Source organism: Oryzias latipes, chromosome 6 (genome assembly GCF_053564925.1).
Source record: "Oryzias latipes strain Hd-rR chromosome 6, Olatipes_Hd-rR_3.1".
In the NCBI taxonomy this organism is placed as follows: Eukaryota; Metazoa; Chordata; class Actinopteri; order Beloniformes; family Adrianichthyidae; genus Oryzias; species Oryzias latipes.
In genome coordinates, this window is record NC_136242.1 from 20,575,699 (window position 1) to 20,595,832 (window position 20,134).

Sequence of the window (20,134 nt, forward strand, 5' to 3'; positions counted from 1 at the left end):
ACCATATACTATTAAGAGCAAAAAAATAAAAACTGCCATAGGTTAGTACAGATCATTTATTAGGAATTAAGTATTTGTAGGATATATACAAAAACTGGTATTTCTTTCTTGAAACTACTAATAGTGGATCTTGACGGCGGCATTGGTTCGACGCTGAAACACGCAGCTTCAGGAACTCTTTAAGGCAATGAGCAGGTTTCCTGTTATTACTCTTGCTGAAGCTGTTGAAGTCTGTTGAAGGTTTGGTGGAGCGCGGCTCTTCACTTGCTCAGTGCTTCCGTCATCTCAGGAACGGCCTTCAAAATAAAAATTAAAAAAATGCAAAAATGATTTGCCAGAATCAAACTTTAACATTGTTGCCAAAAAAGGGACCCGTTTTCCATTCAATTTAGCTTCAAAATTAATCAACTAACATGGATGAATAAAAATGTCCATATATAATTCCAGTTAAAAGTAAATTTCTGAAAAAGAATGTTGACTTAATTTGCTATTTTGTTTTTATGGGTGCTAAAGACAAATGGAGGTGTTTTAACCTTTGCTAATGAAAGTTTGAAAAGAAAGAACAAAGTTTACACTGATTTTTCTGAAACCAATTCCCAACTGGTTCCTGGTGCCCAGTAAAGACATTATTCTTAAAATAGACAACAGATGTCATCCATTTTTCTTCATGTTTTCACTGAAGCCGGCATAACAAATATGCAGATGCTCCGTTCATCATTTAAAAATTGGTGCAGCTATTATACTTTCTGGGTCATAGTTTGCTATTTAATGTTTTTGCCTACATTTTGCAGTAATTTGTTCGTAATTTAGGTTGATTTCATGTTTATTTTTTTATTTTTTTCTAATTAAGTTTTCTCTTTTGTGACCACAACTGACTTAACAAAATAAAGCTGATGGCATTTTCTGTTTCGCTAAAGAATCAATGAATGCTGTTTGAGTCCTTTGATGTGTGAGATCACTTTAATTGACCACATTTCTTTTAATGATTGAAACGGAGATTGAAAAACAGCTGAAAACCTACCTGGAAACCCCGACTGTGAGCGTACACAGCTTTAAAACATGCATAATTGATTACTCTTAAGGAGTATTTGGCTCAATAAATACAGTTTAGTTCAAACTGCTTCTGCTATCAGCAAACCCCAGAATAGAATCAGTCCCTGACCATGTTGGCGTGGAGTATCAACTGTCCATTTGGGGGAAAAGCTAGAAAGCCCATCCATTTTAAACAGTTATCCGAGGAGTGGTCACATGTAAGCTGATCCGACTCAGTGGGTCACAACTCCACTGCCACCAACTTATTGCTAATCACTTCCACTGAGTTCGTCAGGACACCTGTGCTGCTCCAGCACCACTCCAGGAGCTAAATAAAACATGAACTACAGGACACACATGAAAATATACCCTACTAGCCTTTCACAGACAGCCCTGGAAGAATAGTGATGCCAAAACCCCTGGCTCGGTGTCCTGAAGTGCCAGCTCATTGCAAGAATGCAACTGAGCGTATAAGAGGTCGAGGCTAAAAATAAAACCGCTTTGACCAAACCAACGAGACGTTTTTAAAACTTTCTTCGTGGCACATTTGGGTTTATTTAAACCACACCGAGTAAGAATCACGCGACTGGGTAACAATCGCTGCTTTGGCCTGCCATGTTGTGACAAGCTGCAGCCAGAGCCTCCGTAGATTCATTCAAGAGCTTAATAATTCAGCAGACACACATTTCCATTGGGTGGAATAAGGCGCCATGCAAAATTCATAAGTGAGCAAAACAAATGTTATGTTTTTACAATCATGCATCCCTAAAGATTAAAAAAAACGTATACATGAAAACAAGTCCAAGAATGGCTTAGTCATAGTCGGTTGCAACAACTGACACATTTCCAGTCAAACACTTGCCTTAAAAAGATCTGCCACTAAGCCATAGTCAGCCACCTGGAAAATGGGAGCTTCAGGATCCTTGTTGATAGCAACAATAGTCTATATGAAAGAGGCAAAAAAAACATGTAAAACATGTCCAAGCACTAACTGTTTCCATATTATTAAATCGTGTGAGATTCATGGATATAGTGTTCTATACAGACAATATTTGGTTTCCCATATAAAAACCTAAAACAAAAAAAAGAGCATAAAGAGTTACATTTAAGTTATGTAGCCTTTCGTACAATTTGTCAACAATACCAGATTTTTTGCACCAAAGGAACAAGTGGAAAAAAAAAGAAAGAAATGTGACCAATTCACTAAGTTGTGTCTAATAGAAAAACCTGATACTTTTACTTGTATTTTAAGCTAAACACATTTTAAGTAAACGACCAATAAGAAAATAAGGAAAAACTATTTTAAAAACAACCAAAATGATCCCTAAATAATAAAGTGTGGAAAATTTCTGTTCTGTCCCCTTGAGCTCCTGTAAATTTACCTTACTATCTTTCATTCCAGCCAAATGTTGAATCGCTCCTGAAATACCAACTGCAATGTACAACTCCTGTCAAAAAAAGAAACAAATAAACAAAGATAATTTCATTCTCTTTAAACTATGTAAAAAAATAAAAATGTGTGTTTTAAGAGTAGTATTGAAGATGAAAGAACAATTGACTGACAGCTACTTTCTCAACAAGGTAAATAAATGTATGTCTGTTTTCTTTTAAATCCCAAATATGTCAGTGTTTTGAGTGTGACATGTTAGGAATAATGCCCTACTAAGTGTCCACTGTCACTTTTTTAATGAACATCCTGCAGCCAATCCAAGTGGAGTATTCACCAGGACCATGGTATATAAAACTATAAGTTAGCTATAACGTAAGTTTTTTTTACTGTGAATTACTATGTTGCTAAAAAAAATTGTTGAGGAAAAAGAAAAAACACATACCGGAGCTACAATTTTGCCTGTCTGTCCAACCTGCATATCGTTTGGGACAAATCCAGCATCCACTGCAGCTCTAGATGCTCCAACTACAAAAAAAAACAATGGTTTAAAGTAATGAAAGCAAATAATTTGCTAGTTTAAAGCCGACAGTCTTCCAAAGAATACCTGCAGCGTTCAGTTTGTCAGCAAGATCATAAAGCAGCTTGAAGTTGTCTCCACTCTTTAATCCTCTTCCTAAAGGGCAGAAAAACATGACAGAAAATAAGCAATTATCCTACATTTCAAACTACAAATGTGGACCCTCATACTAGCAACTATAAAGTATTAGCCCTGCTTTTAAAGAATTTAAAATGGGGAGATTTGCTGACACAGAAAGTGCAGAGTAGGTGGATAGTTTATATCATATCTACATACCTCCTGACACCACAACCTTTGCACCTGTCAACTCTGGTCGGTCACTCTTGGTCAAACTCTGTTCAAGCCACTCTGACACTCCAGCAAGAGCAGCCGGAGCAACTGCAGGACCAACAACCACCATTAAAAAGAAATCTTTGTCAACTAATATAGAGCTCAATATTTCTTATGCGCAAAAGAAGGAAGTGGATCTGGGCTACCATCTTCTGAAGCAGCACTTCCTCCCTCCACTGAAGCTGCCTCAAAAGCCGTCCCTCTGACAGTGAAGACCTTCACTGGTTCATTGCATTTCACTGTGCTGAGGGCATTTCCTACACCATTCAAACCAATAATAAAAAGGGTTAATTCTCACTGAAAAGTGCTCAATGTATGACTGTTAAAAAAAAAAATGCTACCAACGTGAAATAAACCCAAAAAGCTTTACCTGCATAGATGGTCCTTACAAACGTATCAGGAGATTTGATTTCGATAATATCTGAAATTGGGGCGACGTCCAACTTTGCAGCGACTCTGGGCAGCAAGTTCTACAAAAGAAACAGATTCACCAATACAGTGCCGAGCAATAGTAAATCCAAAGACAAGAGCGTGTTTGTAGTATGGCGCCATAGAAAAACAACTTTAATTTAACCCTCGAATAAGGAGCTTGTATTTTTATCTATTTATTTTGCTAATAAATATTGAGTCTCCTCATTACTGACCTTTCCGAAAGCAGATGCACCAGCGCAGATGTGAGTGAAGTTAAACTGCTTTTGTGTTTCCAGAATAAGTGGAGTCAACTCCTCTAATCAAAAAAAGAGAAACAAAAATTCAAATAATCTTTTTCACTCAGCTGGGAAAGAGAAAAGATGTGAAAATTTACAAGTAAACCTAAAAGAAGCATCTTTCACTTCAAGTACATTTTTAAACAACTATTAAACAAATATTTACATACCTGGCAAGGCTCCTTTGTAAGCGTCATGTTGCGCCACCAGAACCTTCTTCACACCTTTTACTTTGCTTAGCTCCTCCACAATCTAAAACAGTTAAGTACACATATTTTTAGTGGTATTTTCTACCAATATGTTCATGTTTAAAACTTAAAAATAGCATCTGTTTGATTGGTTGCATTTTACAAACAAAAATTTTAAAAAGTTTCTATTATTTCTGAGACAACTTGGTCAGAACACATTTACTCACCTTGGCACAATTTGTGCCTGCAACCAGACAAGCTACATCTCCACCAAGTTTACTGGCGGCAGTGATGGCGTTGAGAGTAATAGGTGTCAGTTTTTCATTGCTGTGTTCTGCAATGACCAAGGTGCTTTGAAACCGCTGGATGAGGCCAGTCTGGGGGTAAAACAATCTCAGTCAAAACGAGTTCAACTGTCAATTGTCTGCTGTGGTCTATTTACGGTACTCTATTAATAACATCAGCAATGCATAACCAGACAAAACCTGCTCCCGTGCACTGTAAGAGGTGGGACAGTCACTCGCTCATGTGTATGTGGTGCTGGGCTCAGGTAAACAAAGTACACTGCCATTTACAGAGCAGCTGCAGCTGGTCATGTTCAAGTAAACCAGTTAGCACAAGCCATCTCTGGATGTGATGGATTGCCACTAGTTTTGCAGGTAAAACTTAATGCAGAAAAATACAAAAATAAGCCACCACAAAATGTATACTCTCACTAAATAAATATAATTGTATAATGGCATCTGGCGTTAAATATAAAAAATGTTTAAGGATGCACCATTTAGGAAATAACTTATCAAAACTGATTAAAGTATGCTAAACTAAACCACAAATAATCTAAAAAAACACAGACGAAAGACAGAATAGCTATTTAAAGTGTGCTTAGGTTTTGCGGGTATCTTCTTACATACCAGATGTTTTAACTGCAGTGAGTGTTATTGTTCTATTTAATTCAGCTATTTAATTAATTTTACATCCATTTTAGTCACCCAAACCATTTCTGTTTTATCACAATGTTCAATATCTACACTGAAGTACTTAAAAATAGATTGATAGACAGATAGATGTAAGACACAACAACAAGTCAAGTCAATGACATAATATCGGTTTCGTAACCACACATTACGAGGTTTCATAATCGTTGACATCGACTAAAATGTAATTCTTAATGATTCCACAAGATTTTAGCATGTAACATATACAAATAAATGATTAGATTACGTCAAATAACATTTTAACTTGTTATTTACATTAGCATCACGTCCAAGGTTAACAACTATGCAGCTGTCCAAGCTAGCCTTAGCGCAGCTGCAACAAACACAAGTAAGTAACTGACGCCATCATTGTTTGAGTAGCCATGACAGTATATGCTAATAACAAATGTTGAATGTGTTAATAATAGTCGCATTCCTACCAGGTTCTTCAAGGAACCTTTGCTGAAGACCCGGTTCATGTCGAATGCTGGAGTTTGCTTTACTCTGTAGCAGTGGCAAAGCTGGACATCTGCGGAACTCTCGCGATAAAACAAAAATGTGATGTAATTTCCGGTCAAGTCTGTTTCTCCCTTTCTATCTCGAGAGACATGAAATAATACTCATATTATATAAAGATTCATAATATTTTGTTAAAAATATGAATTTTTTAATGTACATTTTTTAATTAAGTTTCGTGGTTCAGTTACACTTTAGACAAGTTATAGAACACATTATACGTTACTGTTTAGATGCAGCCTGAGTATCCCGTTTGTGTAGTCTTTTGTAATCACATTACTTTTCTACATGATCAGAATACTCACATCGAGAACAGGCCATATTGTGGCGTTTTGCTTTCCATATTGAGTTAACAGAAATGTAATGTCTTTGACATCAATAAAAAAATACAAATACATTTGAAACAAGACAAACATCTACAGGACACACAAAGGTGAAATCTTTGGCAACCAGTTTTCTTATTTTTCGTGCAGTCTAATGAAGGCTGAACAGCTTTTCTTCTTTCTTCTTAGTTACGATCTGCCTCATAACTGTAAAATATCAACGTGTTTAATGCGTTTATAAGAAAAAAGTTTCTTATTTTTTCAATAAAATTAACGAAATCAAAAGTCTTCAGTTTATAATCGATCAAATGGAGGTAAATAAATCATATTTGGGGTAATACACTAAATAAAAATACTTATAATCAACAACAAAACCGTGAACATACGTGGCAAAACAAATATCTAAATTACATAAAATATATTTCAATACTAAAACAATCCCTGTGTTAATTTTGGTTGTGTTGAACTAAAAAGCAACAATAGAAACAGAAAATTAGGACTTAATATCAGCTTTTTAAGGCAGGATCAAGAGAAGCAGGACCAAATCAAGAAGGCGACAATGAGGAAAGCTCTTGAGTTGTTACGGATGTAGAAGGAAGTGATGATCTTTATGGTTCGCCAAAAAAAAAGTATTTTGTAATTGTTTCCATTTTAATGACCTTAAACCATCAGGCTTCTCATTCCTTTTTTTGTTTGTTTGTTTAATAAAATAAACGAACAAAAAAAATTAAACCTAATTTTAAACAAATGACAATGGTCTGCCAAACTGTGCAACTTAATGTTATTTATGGTAAACTCCCTGGGAGGTGTAAGCAATTTCCTCCAGTAGAGGGCTCCCTGCTGTGGGATGAACCTAAAAAGATTAAAAACAAAAAGACAAAACACACAAATATTTACAAAAAAAATCAACAATCACACTGTAATAGGGATATGTATATTGCAATGCGAGTATGGCTCAATATGTGTGAGAGGAGTCCTTGAATGACCACCCTTTAAACGGTTTAAAACACGTTTTCTATAAGTGGAAAGACGTCAGATCAATATGACATCAACAGTGTCATAAATAACAAGCAGAAATAATGCATTTTGCGCCTCCAAACCGCGCGTGCAGGTGACGGTTACTTAATGTTCAACAAGTTACCAAAAATGTCTCAGTAGAGCCCGGCACGCAGCAGAGCTGAGGGACAGAGAGAAGTCAGCTCATAAAGGCTTAAGAACAAACAAAGCGGGGGTCCTGAGCAGATTTGCATGGCACCCTCGCCCCGGACCCGCAGACGTCACTGCTCGATGATCCCTGTTTTCTCCCCACCTCTCGGAGGAGGACTATGAGTTTCTTATCCAGCCCCGGGACGGGACGGTCTCCTCTGCCGCTCCTCTCCTCCGTCCGTCCGTCGGCTTTAAGGCTCCACTTTTTCCTCCTGCATGGTAGACATCCTCCTCAACACCTCCTTCTTGGATGATATGGGGGATCATTCAAAGAGTAAGCCACTTTTCACAATCCGCAGATGGACAGATGCGTTACCTCTCATTTTTTTATATATAAAAGATGTGCCTTTTGTTTTTGATTTTTGTGTTGTTTTTTTTTTTTTTTGGGGGGGGGGGGGGGGGGCTATAAGTTTTTTTGCAAAGCGCTCACGTGCATTGTTAAATTCCAATTCACAGAGAAGTCAGGAATCGCAATGTGTGTGGGCTGTGGAAGTCAAATACACGACCAGTACATCCTGAGAGTGTCCCCGGACCTGGAGTGGCATGCGGCTTGTCTCAAGTGTGCAGAGTGCAACCAGTATCTGGATGAGACCTGCACTTGTTTTGTCCGGGACGGAAAAACCTACTGTAAAAGAGATTATGCAAGGTAAGGAGTACTTGTACAGTACTGCATTTACATTATACATGTATTATTCAAATTGTTTTTTGGATTGCACCACTATGGGAATCGTAGGATTTTTTGTCAGATTTTTATAGTGTTTGCATGTATACATAATACATGTATAATATTTTTGATTTAGGCAAAACAATATGCGTGAAAACATTATTTAGACACTATTTTGAAGGACGCTCCTTTATTTCATGCGCAATTTCTTGCTTCTTCCCAGGTTGTTTGGTATCAAATGTGCAAAGTGTAACACGGGCTTCTGCAGCAGTGACCTGGTGATGAGAGCTCGGGAAAAAGTATATCACATGGAGTGCTTTCGGTGCTCGGTGTGCAGCCGGCACCTCCTGCCTGGAGACGAATTCTCCCTGCGAGAGGACGAGCTGCTGTGCCGCGCAAACCACGACCTGCTGGAGCGGGCCTCTGCAGGAAGCCCGCTGAGTCCGGACAACCTTCACAAAAGAACACTGCACATATCGGGTACCCACCAAAAAAACAACAATAATAATAATAATTAAATAATAATAATAATAGTGTAATAGAAAATTCGTATAATTATATAGTTTAATTCTATATTTGAAGATACGTTTTAATAGAAAATGCATTTTTTAAAGTTAAAATTAACGTTACTTTACCAGATATCAAATTTTGTTTGAGGAAAAATTTGAGAATTTTTTTGCCACGTGCATAAACTTCATTGTTGCTTTCCCTCACAGACCCAATTTCGGTCCGGCATCCCTCCCACCACCGAAACCACGTGCACAAGCAGTCTGAGAAGACGACCCGTGTCCGGACTGTGCTCAACGAGAAGCAGCTTCACACCCTGCGCACCTGCTACAACGCCAACCCCAGACCGGACGCCCTGATGAAGGAGCAGCTGGTGGAGATGACCGGCCTCAGCCCCCGGGTGATCCGCGTCTGGTTTCAGAACAAACGCTGCAAAGACAAGAAGAAGTCCATCCTCATGAAGCAAATTCAGCAGCAGCAGCACAACGACAAAACCGTGAGTGACAGAGTTAGGGACGCCTCAGCGTTTCCATGGAAAATTGGACTTCACTGCGCAAAAGTGCTCCGCACCTGCGCGTAACGCGGCCTATTGGACCATTCAAGATCAGATTAATCATCTACTGAATAATAAAAATGCTAATAGTAATTATGCAATATCTACAGAACGTTATCTAACTTAAAATTGGAATTTTAAAACGCAGAATATTAATAGCTAATTATAAATATCCAAACCTTCAATTTGAAAACTGTTAAAACAAAGGACAGATGAGACCGATTCGTCAGCAACCGAATGAAACAAGCACAGTTTATGATCCATGTACAAGCTGTCTTTTATTTTATGATAGCTCCTCATGCTGTTTCCTTTTAAATGCATGAGCTGACTGTAACGTGGATTCCTACGAATAGACCACAGAAACTGTCGGTCCTGTAGTGATTGAATCTTTGCGCAGATCAACGTTTGAGTAAACTTGGTGCACTTCTTCATCCTTCAGAATCTGCAGGGCCTGACAGGCACCCCTTTGGTGGCAGGCAGTCCTATCCGACACGACACGACCGTCCAGGGGAATCCAGTGGAGGTGCAAACCTACCAAACCCCGTGGAAGACACTTAGTGATCTAGCCCTAGAGACTGACTTGGATCAGCCTGCTTTCCAACATCTGGTACATTTTTTTTTAATCATTAAATTAAGGTTGGTTGTTTGAAGTTCTTCAGGTATTTTCTCATTTGTACTCCTGCAGGTGTCTTTCTCTGAATCGGGCTCTTTGGGGAACTCCTCGGGCAGTGATGTGACCTCTCTGTCATCGCAGTTACCGGACACACCGAACAGTATGGTGCCGAGTCCCGTCGACACGTGAGGCAGCCGCAGGGTCAACATGGCGGCTCTCACTGGATGTGCAAAAGGCGCATCTGACATTCATTCACTCCAAACACGATGGATTTATGCTGCAGGACGCGTTAAAGTCTGGAGATCTAATCGCTCCTTGTGCGTAAAAAGGCATCGTACTCCCCTTTTTGGATACAGCAAATGGACACGACGGGGCTCCTGCAGAGAACCCCGGGCCAGAGACGGATATACTGGGAATATTTGCTGGGATTTAAGGCCCGTTCGCCTGTGCTGGACCTTACAGTATGTTTGCCCCAAACTTGTACATTTGCATGATCTGTAACGTTCCCTATCGACTCCTGTAAATTATTTTGAACAAATCAATTCACAAAGTTTGCATTTTACGCAGGAAATAAATTATTACTATTTATTATGAGAGCAGACATAGCTGATCGTATCAATAAAACTGTTGAATAACGCACGCGTAATCTATTTGTTCCACGACAGAAAAGTAAATAAACAAGTTGGGCTGCGCCATTATAGATACAGGGGTGTTTTATGCGCCGCTGAAAGAAAAATTGGAGGGTAACTTTATTTATTTCTTCATGCTCAGTTTCTGAGCCAAATGACTTACTGACCGATCGCAGTTGTAATTTTATAGAACATCAGGCTCATGTGTGGTGCTGTTTGGAACGTCTCAATTTGAGGTTTGAAAATGGTCAAAACTAGGGGGGGGGGGGGAAATTACCCAAAAAAACAAACAAAAAACTTTTCGATAAGTAGTACTGCAGTGACAAATGAACCCCGGGACTTAAAGTTGGGCTACAAGTCTAGACAGAACACAAGCAGCGGCGGCCGCTTATCTGCATCTGGCATCACCTGCAAAAGGATACAGAAAGTGGACCCACAGCAGGACGTGCAGCGGCGCAGCGCTGAGGCGACTCCCAGCCTGCGGACGCATCCCGGCGTGCCTCCAGTTTATTTTCATTCCAGCTGGAATCCTGAGCGACTAATTGCCGCAGGACACGAGAGAGCACCCGGGTCAAAGCAGAAACGGACACACTACACCTGAACAATTTGTTGGGGAGGGTTGACTTTTATCAGGGAAGGAAATGAAGCCTCTTTCAAATTAAAAATCCAGTAATAGCTGATAAAAGAGGGTAATCAGGGAGAGGACAAAACAGGTCCAGAAAGTGTTTAAATTAGAATACACTTTAGAAACCAATTCATTTAAATTGTATCGAGTATTTAAGGTAACATTTATCCAAATCTGTTCTTTAAAAAAATATATGCAATATGAATTTCAATATCAAATTTCTATTAAGCATTTTGAAAACACATTTTTTTTTCTCTTCACATTGCAGTGATTTATAAACCACATATTTACTGTCTTTCAGCAATTTATTTGTACAAAAAGCCATGCTTGCCACACTTCAGAAAGCCATGTGAGGTTAAGTGGCTTGCTCAAAGACACTTCAGCTGTCAAAGATGGAAATCAAACTACCAATATAATTAGAAAATCTCCATTTACCTGAGCTAAAGTTATTGCAAGAAAACCTATAAGTAAACATTTAGTAGACGGTTTTTATTTTTGTGTTCACTTATAAAATTGCATAGTGTGTTATTTTTTCATAGATGTCTTTCAAATGTCGAATTAAATTCTGACCAAAATTGTATTTCCCAATAGTGTGAGGAATGATACTTTAATTGAAATGAACTTTAAAAAAAAAGACAGAAAATGCCCCAAACTTTTTTATTTAACATTTAAAAAACAAAATAAAATAACATCAAATTATATTAATTTATAAGTAGCTTCCAACATAAGAACATAAAGACACAAGTAAACAGCATTCTTAACACTGGACTGCAATTTAACCTGTAACTGGCATATTCTTAAGAAATTCAAAGACTTTATTGTCAAGAAACAAAACAAGTAAAATAAATTAAACAAAGATATTTGGCGAGTAATAAATTACAGTAAGAGAATGTATTGGATTTGAAAATGTCAGCATTTGTTTTAGAGACTAAGTATAGAATGCTACAAGTTACTGGAACAGCACTGAACGGGTTAAAACTGAAACAACATAAGACATTGAAAACAAATATTGTGCAAAATTTTCAGTAAACATCAAGATGAGTTTTACAAAATCAGCATAACAACAAAAACTGAACAAGGCTCTATAACGGTGGGCAAGGAGGGTCGATGTCCTGCTGGCTTTTAAACAAACTCTGCTCTTATATCTTCTGATTGGCCACCTGATCCAGATAATCAGCAAGACAAGAAAATCTAAAAGCATGTAGAGACAGCGGCCCAGAAGGCCTAGAATAGTGTACCCCAGCTTTATGGAATAAACATTTGACAGAGAATTTTGATATTTTCTGATGAAAAGTCTCTGCATCCTATGGTGTCTTATTCTGTCATGTGCATTTTTTGTTTTTAATTAGTTTTTATAGACTCCATCACTCCTCCTGTTTCTTGAGAAAAAACTGCAGCGCTGAATCCCACTGATCTGCTGGAAAGCGGTTGGACAGCTCGCAGAAATCCAGCATTTTATGGATGTCTGAACAAACAGAAAAGAATTTTATTTGATTGAGCACTCGACAAAAATTCTTTGTCACGTGAAAAGCTGGGGGTAACATTTCACAGAAAGAAATAGGAAAATGTAAAGAAACATACCTGTATTTGTGGTTTTAGTGTCTGAATCCTTTTCGTTTGCAACACAGTCCTAGATTTAAAAAAAAAGGTAATTTAGAGAGAGCTGTCAGTAAACTCAATTTTACTCGGCAAATCCAGGATTTACTAGTTCCCTTTGGAGGAATGTTCGTGACACAACAAGAATGGGGGCGGTGGGGGGCAAGACGCCATGCATTATTGCTTTGTTTGAAAGAAATGACAATGGCCCGTCTTCCTTTGAATGCAGGTTAATCTGTCTAAACAGTGGTTTTTGCGGAGGTGAGGAGGGCTTGTTGTCAGAGCAGGATAAAGGAGATGAGCCGTTTGCTGGGAGCTGAAGAAGTGGCAAGTAAATCTACCGTGAAGGAATACATCTATCTTGGGGGGAAATCCTGCCAGTTACAGATTCAACAGGGTCCAAATTAGCTAATGCACCGCTAATGTGATTTAATTGTTTAATGCATTTTAAACTATTTAAAAAAAAAAGAATACCGGTACTTAAGAATATTATGATTCAGTGAGGACACGTAAAGTCTGAAGTGCTTTTCTGGTTTACCTGTATGAATGTGGACAGCAGCACGCAGCTCATCTCCTGCTGTAGGATGGCTTTGTTGTGAGAGTTGTTGTAGCAGGCTGAGATGAGGGATGGGAAGAGTACTCTGATGAGGCGCGGGTGGCTGAAGTACTGAAAGGGCAGCTGACACAGTTTCTGCAGCACGCTGGGCTGGCGGCCAGACTGCACTATTACCTGGAACACACACACAGCAAGCAGGGCCAGTCAGTGGCTGAGCACGCCAGTGGCACTGCTGGTTGTAAATCACCACCCGGTGCCCCTCCCACATACATGTAAATCTGCCACTAAAATAACACGCAAACAGCTATTAGGGGGGGGAGACCTGGAGGGGGTTGCAGAGCCTCCCACTACACAATTACGGGCAATAAAACACGATTTCGCTGGTAAAGCTGTAACAGAAGGGGAAAATGTCAAACGGGGACTGATGTCATCATTAGTGGTTCAAACTTCCCTTTCAAGTTTTGGGATAAGCTCCATAAACAACTCCAGAGAGCAGTTGGTGCAAGAGGGAAGCTCAGGTTCAGAGGGAATTCACAGTGCAGCTCTGCTGTTAAGGGATAAAGTCGGGGGTGAGAGGCTGGGTTTACAAGCCTCCACTAACAACATGGCCACCCCGACTTAAAGACCCACTCCTATGAAAAAAGTGTTTTTGATATTTTTAAAATGTTCTTGTGTCATTTTTCTTGTGATGGAGGACGTCCATTAAGGAAATTAGGCTCAAAATCTCTTAAGTATTTCATTATTCAAATCATTGTGAATCAGGAGCAGACGAAAGAACCCCGTTTGAAAAAGATTGTATTTCTTACGTAGAAAATGCACTGAGCGGGCCACAAGCTCCCCTATATTCTGATGAATCCACTTGTAGACGACTAAATCCATGTACCTCTGTTTTCCTCGTCTGAGCTGACATCTGGCTCCAAACTGTACAGCTGGATAGCTCCAATATTGCTAGTCTTTTTGCTGCACCGCTAGTGTTCGGTTGAGATTGTGAGCGGCTGTAAGCCAGCAGGAAAGCGCGTAAACAGAGAGCCTTAAGAAAAGGGGAGAAGGAGCGTTGCTGCCGCCCACAAAACTCAAAGGTAAATTTCTGATGAACTCCTGCAGAAAATATGTCCTAGAAAACAGCAAGTTTTTTTTTATTTTGGCTATAAAAAGGAAAAATCGCAATTAAAAGACCACTCTGAATGCTTTAAGAATAGTATAATAAATTATTAGAGTAGGTCTTTAAATTAGCAACACAGTTGAAAAAACCAAATAACTTCAAGCTGATTAGGTAGACAGAATCAATAAAAACAGCCAACATTCTTTGCTCATCCCGTCATGAGCTTGAGACGACCATTAGCAGCTCTTCGTCCATCGTGCTGAATCGCTGAATGCACTGAAGTGCAAAGTGAGGTCCAAAAGTCATAGCGACATAAATGAAAAAAAATAAAAAAACATCCTGGAAACTCTACTATTGGCTTCTCTTTTTATAAATACACTTCAAGTCTGAGCAGAGGGATAAACAAAGTGATAAGTCATTGCCTTTATCAGTTCAGGGTGAAGTTTCAGAGAGTCGTTCTCTACTGCAAACTTCAAAAGGACACAAAAACTGCTTCATTTCCGATTCCAAAGAAAACTAAACCCAAACGGTTTAAAAACTGTGAAATCTGAATCAAAAAGGAATATTTTATGCAACTTTTTTTAGTTTAACTCAAAATACTGTTACAAGTTTGCTGCTGGGATAAATCTGTTCATTCCAGAAAAGAAAAAAAAACTAATAAAACTTTTTAGGGTCTGGTTATTTTCAAAGGTACAACTGCTTATTTTCAGAACACTAGTGTGTCCATGTTAACTTTTTTCTCCTCTAAACCCTACATCAACATTTTATCTTGTCTGCTGAAATACTTCCAATAAGATAAATAAGCAACGGAGGTGCGCAAGTTTATGTACCAAATTCATCAAAAAGCCAAAAACTGTGATTCTGGGAAAGATGAAGAAACTCTTCATTCTTGTTTTTTTTTTTTTAATCCTGAGTGTTTAAGCATTATAATTTAACACCACGGTGAAGAAGTGGATGTTTGAGTTGGAGCTCCGAGATGATCCGACCCACAAATCACCCCCAAGATCTCATAATCCTCCACCATGCATCTTCAATCCATCTTCAGCTGCCTGGACAGACGGTCCACCTCTAAGGGCCTTCAGCAGAAACACATCAAACAGAAGGTGGTGGCGGCAAAGTCGGGACGTAAATAAGAGATTTTTCCTACGACGTTCCAAGCCTCAATTGGACGGAGAGCAACGGCAGATCCTGAAACAGCTCCAAATCCAAGACTGTGGTGTCTGCAGCGCAAAGTTCAACATCATAAAATGTGAAACCGGCATCAGAATGGGCGCATCTGGACCCTGTGAAAACTCCAGGGCCTGCTCTGTTCTTCCTTAAGTTCAGAGACCTGGTATTTTTTAAAGGGGCTTAACGGCGCTTCCATTACATAACATCCTCACTGTCCAGACTGACAACAAAGAGGGTGTTAAATTAACGTTCTGGAACCAACAAATTCCTGGGGAAACCTTAGTTGGAACCCTAAACTAAAGCAGCTTTAATAGCACATGAAACACAAAGAAAGTCTCACCATTGCAGTAAGTAGTGCTACAAATTAATAGCAGCACAAAAATAATTGTAAAGGTGGGCTTGCAAAGGCACAGTCCGTCATGTGAAGAGGTATTTTCTCGTCATCTTACTGTCTAGACTGCGCCAGCACCTCAGGAGGAGCCAGAGCGGGGCCGTATATCTGACCATTGAATCCCCAATCTAAACCAGATCCAGCGGAACGCCCTCCCTGATAAGACGAGCAGAACAAAGCAAACTTAAAATAAACTTTTAAAGCTTTTTTATGACTTCCAAAAGGGCTTTTTAAGAACGGGCCGTGTGTAAAGCATCTCTCCACAAGTAGATACTGTTGACCCAGACATTGACACAGTCAGCCCACCTTGATGTTTAAGGTAATTGGGAGTTGTTTAAATGCACAATAAACCACATTCTTCTTCTCCATGAGCGGAAACCATCACTGCATCCCCGATCCAACGGCTGAAAATTCTGCTCTGAAACAAACCTAACCTTCTTCAATGGAAACTATTGACTGAAAGGTTTGAAAAGCTTAAAAAAATGTCTCCAGCTTCATTTAAAATTGGACTAACCCTTGAAGTGCAGTGCAAGTCATCCACTAAGTTTACAATGAAGCACTCTGTCAGTCCGTGGAGTGCATGCACATCAGTGTTGCTCTGTTTACTCTGCTAGGTGATGCAGAGTGTGTATTCTTCTTTGCTGGCTCCCAATGGTCTGCACAAGCTACATTTACCCTGCAGGCAGTGAGGGTTTGGTTGCTTTGGCGGTAATGGACTGCTGAAGGAAGAGTTTCGACATCAGGGGAACAGGAATTTCAGGCCCAAACTTCAGCTTGGGCCTTCAGGGGAGAGGAAACATCCTCAAACGGGAAGAAGCGGACTGACCCCAACGATAAGGCTGAGCTCTGGACATGTGTGTTTGGGGATGTGATGTCCAGAGACTGTGGATGGCTTGGGGCAAACTCAGAAGTCTAAAGAAAACAGTTTGTGAAATACAAGCACAAAGAAAGCCAGGTAATCCAGAACGGGTTCCCAGGAAACCAAACCCACTGAAGGAAAACACCAGCACACAATCAGAAATTAAAAGCCCTTGGATGCTTTTCTTTTTAATCAAACTAAGAACCCTTGTGAGGATTTCTTTCCTCTTGTGTCTGTGTGGCCATTTTCCACACGATGAGTAAAGCAAATGTTTTTCTAAGATTTCCACCTACGGAAACCGCTGGTGTCTGCTTTAAAAGGAAGCAGGAATCAAGTGGGTTAACATGTCACCAGTTTACAATTAAAGTCCTGTCAGCTTAAGGGTCCCACAGATCATCACCGCGGATGAATCATGGATGAATCACTGCAGTTAAAGAAAAACAGAGATATATCTCCCAAAGGAAAAATTTCATTGAATATATTCAATTTTCTTTGGTTAGAAGACCTGTATAGATGTACAAACTCAGAAACGAGCTCAATGGTCCACATAACATGCATCAGTCTGTCAATTGTTCTTTATGTGACAAAGTGAATTATATGCGCCCCTTGAGTAGAGAGAATACATCAGAACGTATAGCGCCGCTTCAAAGATCCGCTTTTTTATGAGCAGCTTTCTTTCACGAGCCTACGTATAAACAAAAGCTGGTTTGCCGACGGAGAATCAGCAGTCTGTGTGACCGCACAGGCCTTCGGTTGGGCTGCTTTTGTGCCGTGCCAATGCTTACATTAGCTCAAGAAAAGCTCAAGCTGCTCTAAATATTCTCCTCGCTGCCATCCATCTTGGTGCAGAACTGAATGGACGTATTCCAGGAACCGGCCCACTGGCAGAGATCAACTGCGTAAAGTTGGTTGGGATTGTGTTTCCTAACAATATATACTCAAATGTTTTTTTTCCCCCCTTTCCTATAGCTAGATACAAGTAGATGGCTTTCTATGGGGGTTCTTGGCTGGGAAGAAACAACAGATTTTGGATTAATCAATTTTTATTTTTTGGAGTAGCGGTGGCTGGCTGCTTACTAAAATAGTATATTTTTTCCTTTTTTAATCATTTGTTATCATTTACCATTAACTATGATAATAATTCAATTTCTTAAAATAAACTACAGGAACAAAAATGTCGATGTTGACTGTGTGGCCATAAAAAAGGTCATCAGAGACTGGAGCTTGGGTTGCGGCTTGTGTGGGTGAGGCTTAACGTAATCAAAGCACAGCCAACTCTAGCATGGCTAATCAGGGCCCGGTAGACGGGCCATGCATGACAGCCAGCGACACAGCAGCCGCCAGCTTTGCTCCATCACGTCCTGCTCACTTCCACAGAGCCCCCCCTAAGTAGTTGTAACACCAGGGCAAGCACACTGCTCTGCTTTACCCGCTGGGGAACAATGGCCCGCTCTGTGGGACAATGGACGACACACAGACCAAAGGCAGGAAGGTGCTAAGGCATGAATCTTTAAACAGGTGCTTTTTGTTACAGTTACAAAACTAGACCCTTTTTCTGACAAATAATACATGAGAAGAACAATAGTAAGATGATATCACCTGGCTCTCCTTGCCAAGTTCCCCGTTTAACACAATGTAAAGCATTAAATAAAACTTGAATTTAGGGATTGAATGACGGAAATGTCAAATTTAGTGGTTCGAGAAGAACTGTACAAAAAAAGAAACTTGCAAAAATGTTTTGATGGTAATTATAAGGTTTTGTGTTTTTGTAAAGAAATAAAACATCTTTTTGGTTAAAACACCTGAGGAGGCCCAAATGTATTTTCCCCAATAGCAATACATTTGATTACCTATTGCTAAAAAGAATATCTAATATTTAAAATCTTTACCTAAAATGTTTTTTTAGAGTAATTTAGACATTTTTGTGCATTAGATGCTTACATCACTAAGAGCAGACATGCTGCGTTGCTGGTTTACCTGGTTGTCAGGGTGGTTAACAGTAAAGTATCCCACGCAGATTATCGCTTCGTGCAGGAGCTCTTCAGAGGAATGCTGGGTACAGTACCAAAGCAGGGAGCTGATGATGTGCCGGAAAGCCAAAGACAGTCCCTCAGCTCCTAGAACAGACTTTTCGGTCACAGACAAAGCGTGTCAGATCGGCGTCACGGTAATGCAAACATGCCATACACAACCGTAATTACAGGGAGTTCCAAAATAATGATGCAAGGCAATAAAAAAAGCTGCGTTTTGCTGGCGGGGTTCTATGGGGTGCAAGTGTGTACGGACAACCAACAGAGTTTAACGAAAATCTTCATAAGAAGTGAGAAGCTAGGCACACCACACATACAGTATTTATTAAACATGTCAGGGTGAAAAAGCACCATAGGATCACTTAAAGTTGGGCGTGTTAGCATTTTAACTTGCATAAACAAATTACCTGAAAAGAAAAACAGTAAATCAATTTGGACTTTTTTAGAAAAAATATTTCTTTAATTTGAGAAAAGAAGAAAAACATATACAAAAAAACTGAATTTAGATTTTTTTAAGTTAAGCAATAAAATTCGTATCTACAAATTTCTTCTACCCGATTGTGATGGATTTGTGACTTTTTGCGGCTCATTATGCCAACATGCAAGAATCACAAATCCTAATCCTTTACGTTGGACGGGGGTCTCTGAAATTCTTGCCTCAGCAGAAATGCTACACAAAAGGGGACTTTATGGCAAGAATTTTGATCAACCACTGACTAAAGATGCATTAGAACTTATGCAGTAAAGTAACGTGAAACCCACAGTAATTACATCTTCCAGCCACGAAACCTAACATAATTTACCGTGTTCATAAAACTGCAGTGCAGAATTCTTCTATTTTGCAGCTGTTTTGAGTTGCCCGAATGTGGCGGGTCAGTGACAGGACACTGCTTCAAAGAAATTACCCCAAGGCATTAAAATCAGCATTCTGGTTTGTTTCTGACATTTTTTTTTCTTTAATATATGTTGGTTTAGCCTCAGGAAGCTTTTGGCCTCTCCTCCTTGGGGTAAGTAATATATTGCACGCGTATACAGAGAGAATCCTTTGTTGCAACTGCTGACCTCAGCAAAAAAAAACGTCCAGGGATCAAGGGGGATCCGTGTTTATGTTCACAGGTCAGTTTATTTCTGAGCAAACCAGTTTCTCTTGAAGTAGCTCCTAAAGTAATCAGCACCTGATCATGAAAGTGAATTTCTGATATCCAGGAGGGAGAGAAAGAAAGAAATACCTGGCAATGTGGCGTAAAAAAAAAAAAAAGAGACTAAAGACTAAAAAACGTTTTCAAATGTCTTCTAAAAAACAAAAAACGATGAACAACATTCCCCTCTACATCATTATTAGAATTACCTGGAAGGCAGACAGGTCCAGAAGGGCAAAAATGTTGAGGAAGCGAATGCCCTGCAAAGCCACCTGGATGACCCCGGCGCTGTAGGGTTCCTGACTCTGGGCACCAGACTCTGGTGAAAAAGTGTGCAGCAGAATACAGTACAGAGTGTGGACCACTCCAACAAGGTCGGTTGATTGCAGGAGGGCTGTCAGTCCAGTCGGATCTTGACGTTTATTGTCAAAAATACTGGACGGACTGTGGAGAAAAG

At 39.6% G+C, this 20,134-nt stretch overlaps 3 protein-coding genes across 10 annotated transcripts in view; 1 reads left to right on the forward strand and 2 right to left on the reverse strand.

Moving 5' to 3' along the window:
- Positions 1 to 38: 38 nt before the first annotated feature.
- Positions 39 to 5,796, reverse strand: etfa (electron transfer flavoprotein subunit alpha). Its single transcript, XM_004069646.5, has 12 exons — positions 5,639 to 5,796; positions 4,452 to 4,601; positions 4,207 to 4,288; positions 3,974 to 4,056; positions 3,700 to 3,799; positions 3,476 to 3,586; positions 3,276 to 3,377; positions 3,027 to 3,095; positions 2,865 to 2,947; positions 2,415 to 2,480; positions 1,895 to 1,975; positions 39 to 296 (listed from the first exon to the last, which is right to left on the reverse strand). Exons 1-12 carry the CDS (start codon positions 5,675 to 5,677, stop codon positions 261 to 263), a joined length of 1,002 nt encoding a protein of 333 aa, XP_004069694.1. The 5' UTR covers positions 5,678 to 5,796; the 3' UTR covers positions 39 to 260.
- Positions 5,797 to 7,111: 1,315 nt separating this feature from the next.
- isl2a (ISL LIM homeobox 2a) lies at positions 7,112 to 10,217 on the forward strand. The gene is made up of 6 exons (XM_004069647.5): positions 7,112 to 7,517; positions 7,700 to 7,889; positions 8,131 to 8,387; positions 8,624 to 8,910; positions 9,407 to 9,574; positions 9,653 to 10,217. Exons 1-6 carry the CDS (start codon positions 7,460 to 7,462, stop codon positions 9,767 to 9,769), a joined length of 1,077 nt encoding a protein of 358 aa, XP_004069695.1. The 5' UTR covers positions 7,112 to 7,459; the 3' UTR covers positions 9,770 to 10,217.
- A 1,260-nt stretch (positions 10,218 to 11,477) lies between these two features.
- scaper (S-phase cyclin A-associated protein in the ER) overlaps positions 11,478 to 20,134 on the reverse strand; it is a 60,634-nt gene continuing 51,977 nt past the window's right edge. For all 8 annotated transcript variants that reach the window (XM_078948730.1, XM_078948731.1, XM_023955814.2 and 5 more), the window contains 5 exons: positions 19,887 to 20,121; positions 18,486 to 18,635; positions 12,969 to 13,160; positions 12,416 to 12,464; positions 11,478 to 12,299 (listed from right to left, as the gene is read on the reverse strand). In XM_078948730.1, coding sequence (XP_078804856.1) covers positions 12,199 to 12,299; positions 12,416 to 12,464; positions 12,969 to 13,160; positions 18,486 to 18,635; positions 19,887 to 20,121 — 727 coding nt within the window. In that variant the 3' untranslated portion in view covers positions 11,478 to 12,198. The remainder of the gene's footprint in view (positions 12,300 to 12,415; positions 12,465 to 12,968; positions 13,161 to 18,485; positions 18,636 to 19,886; positions 20,122 to 20,134) is intronic.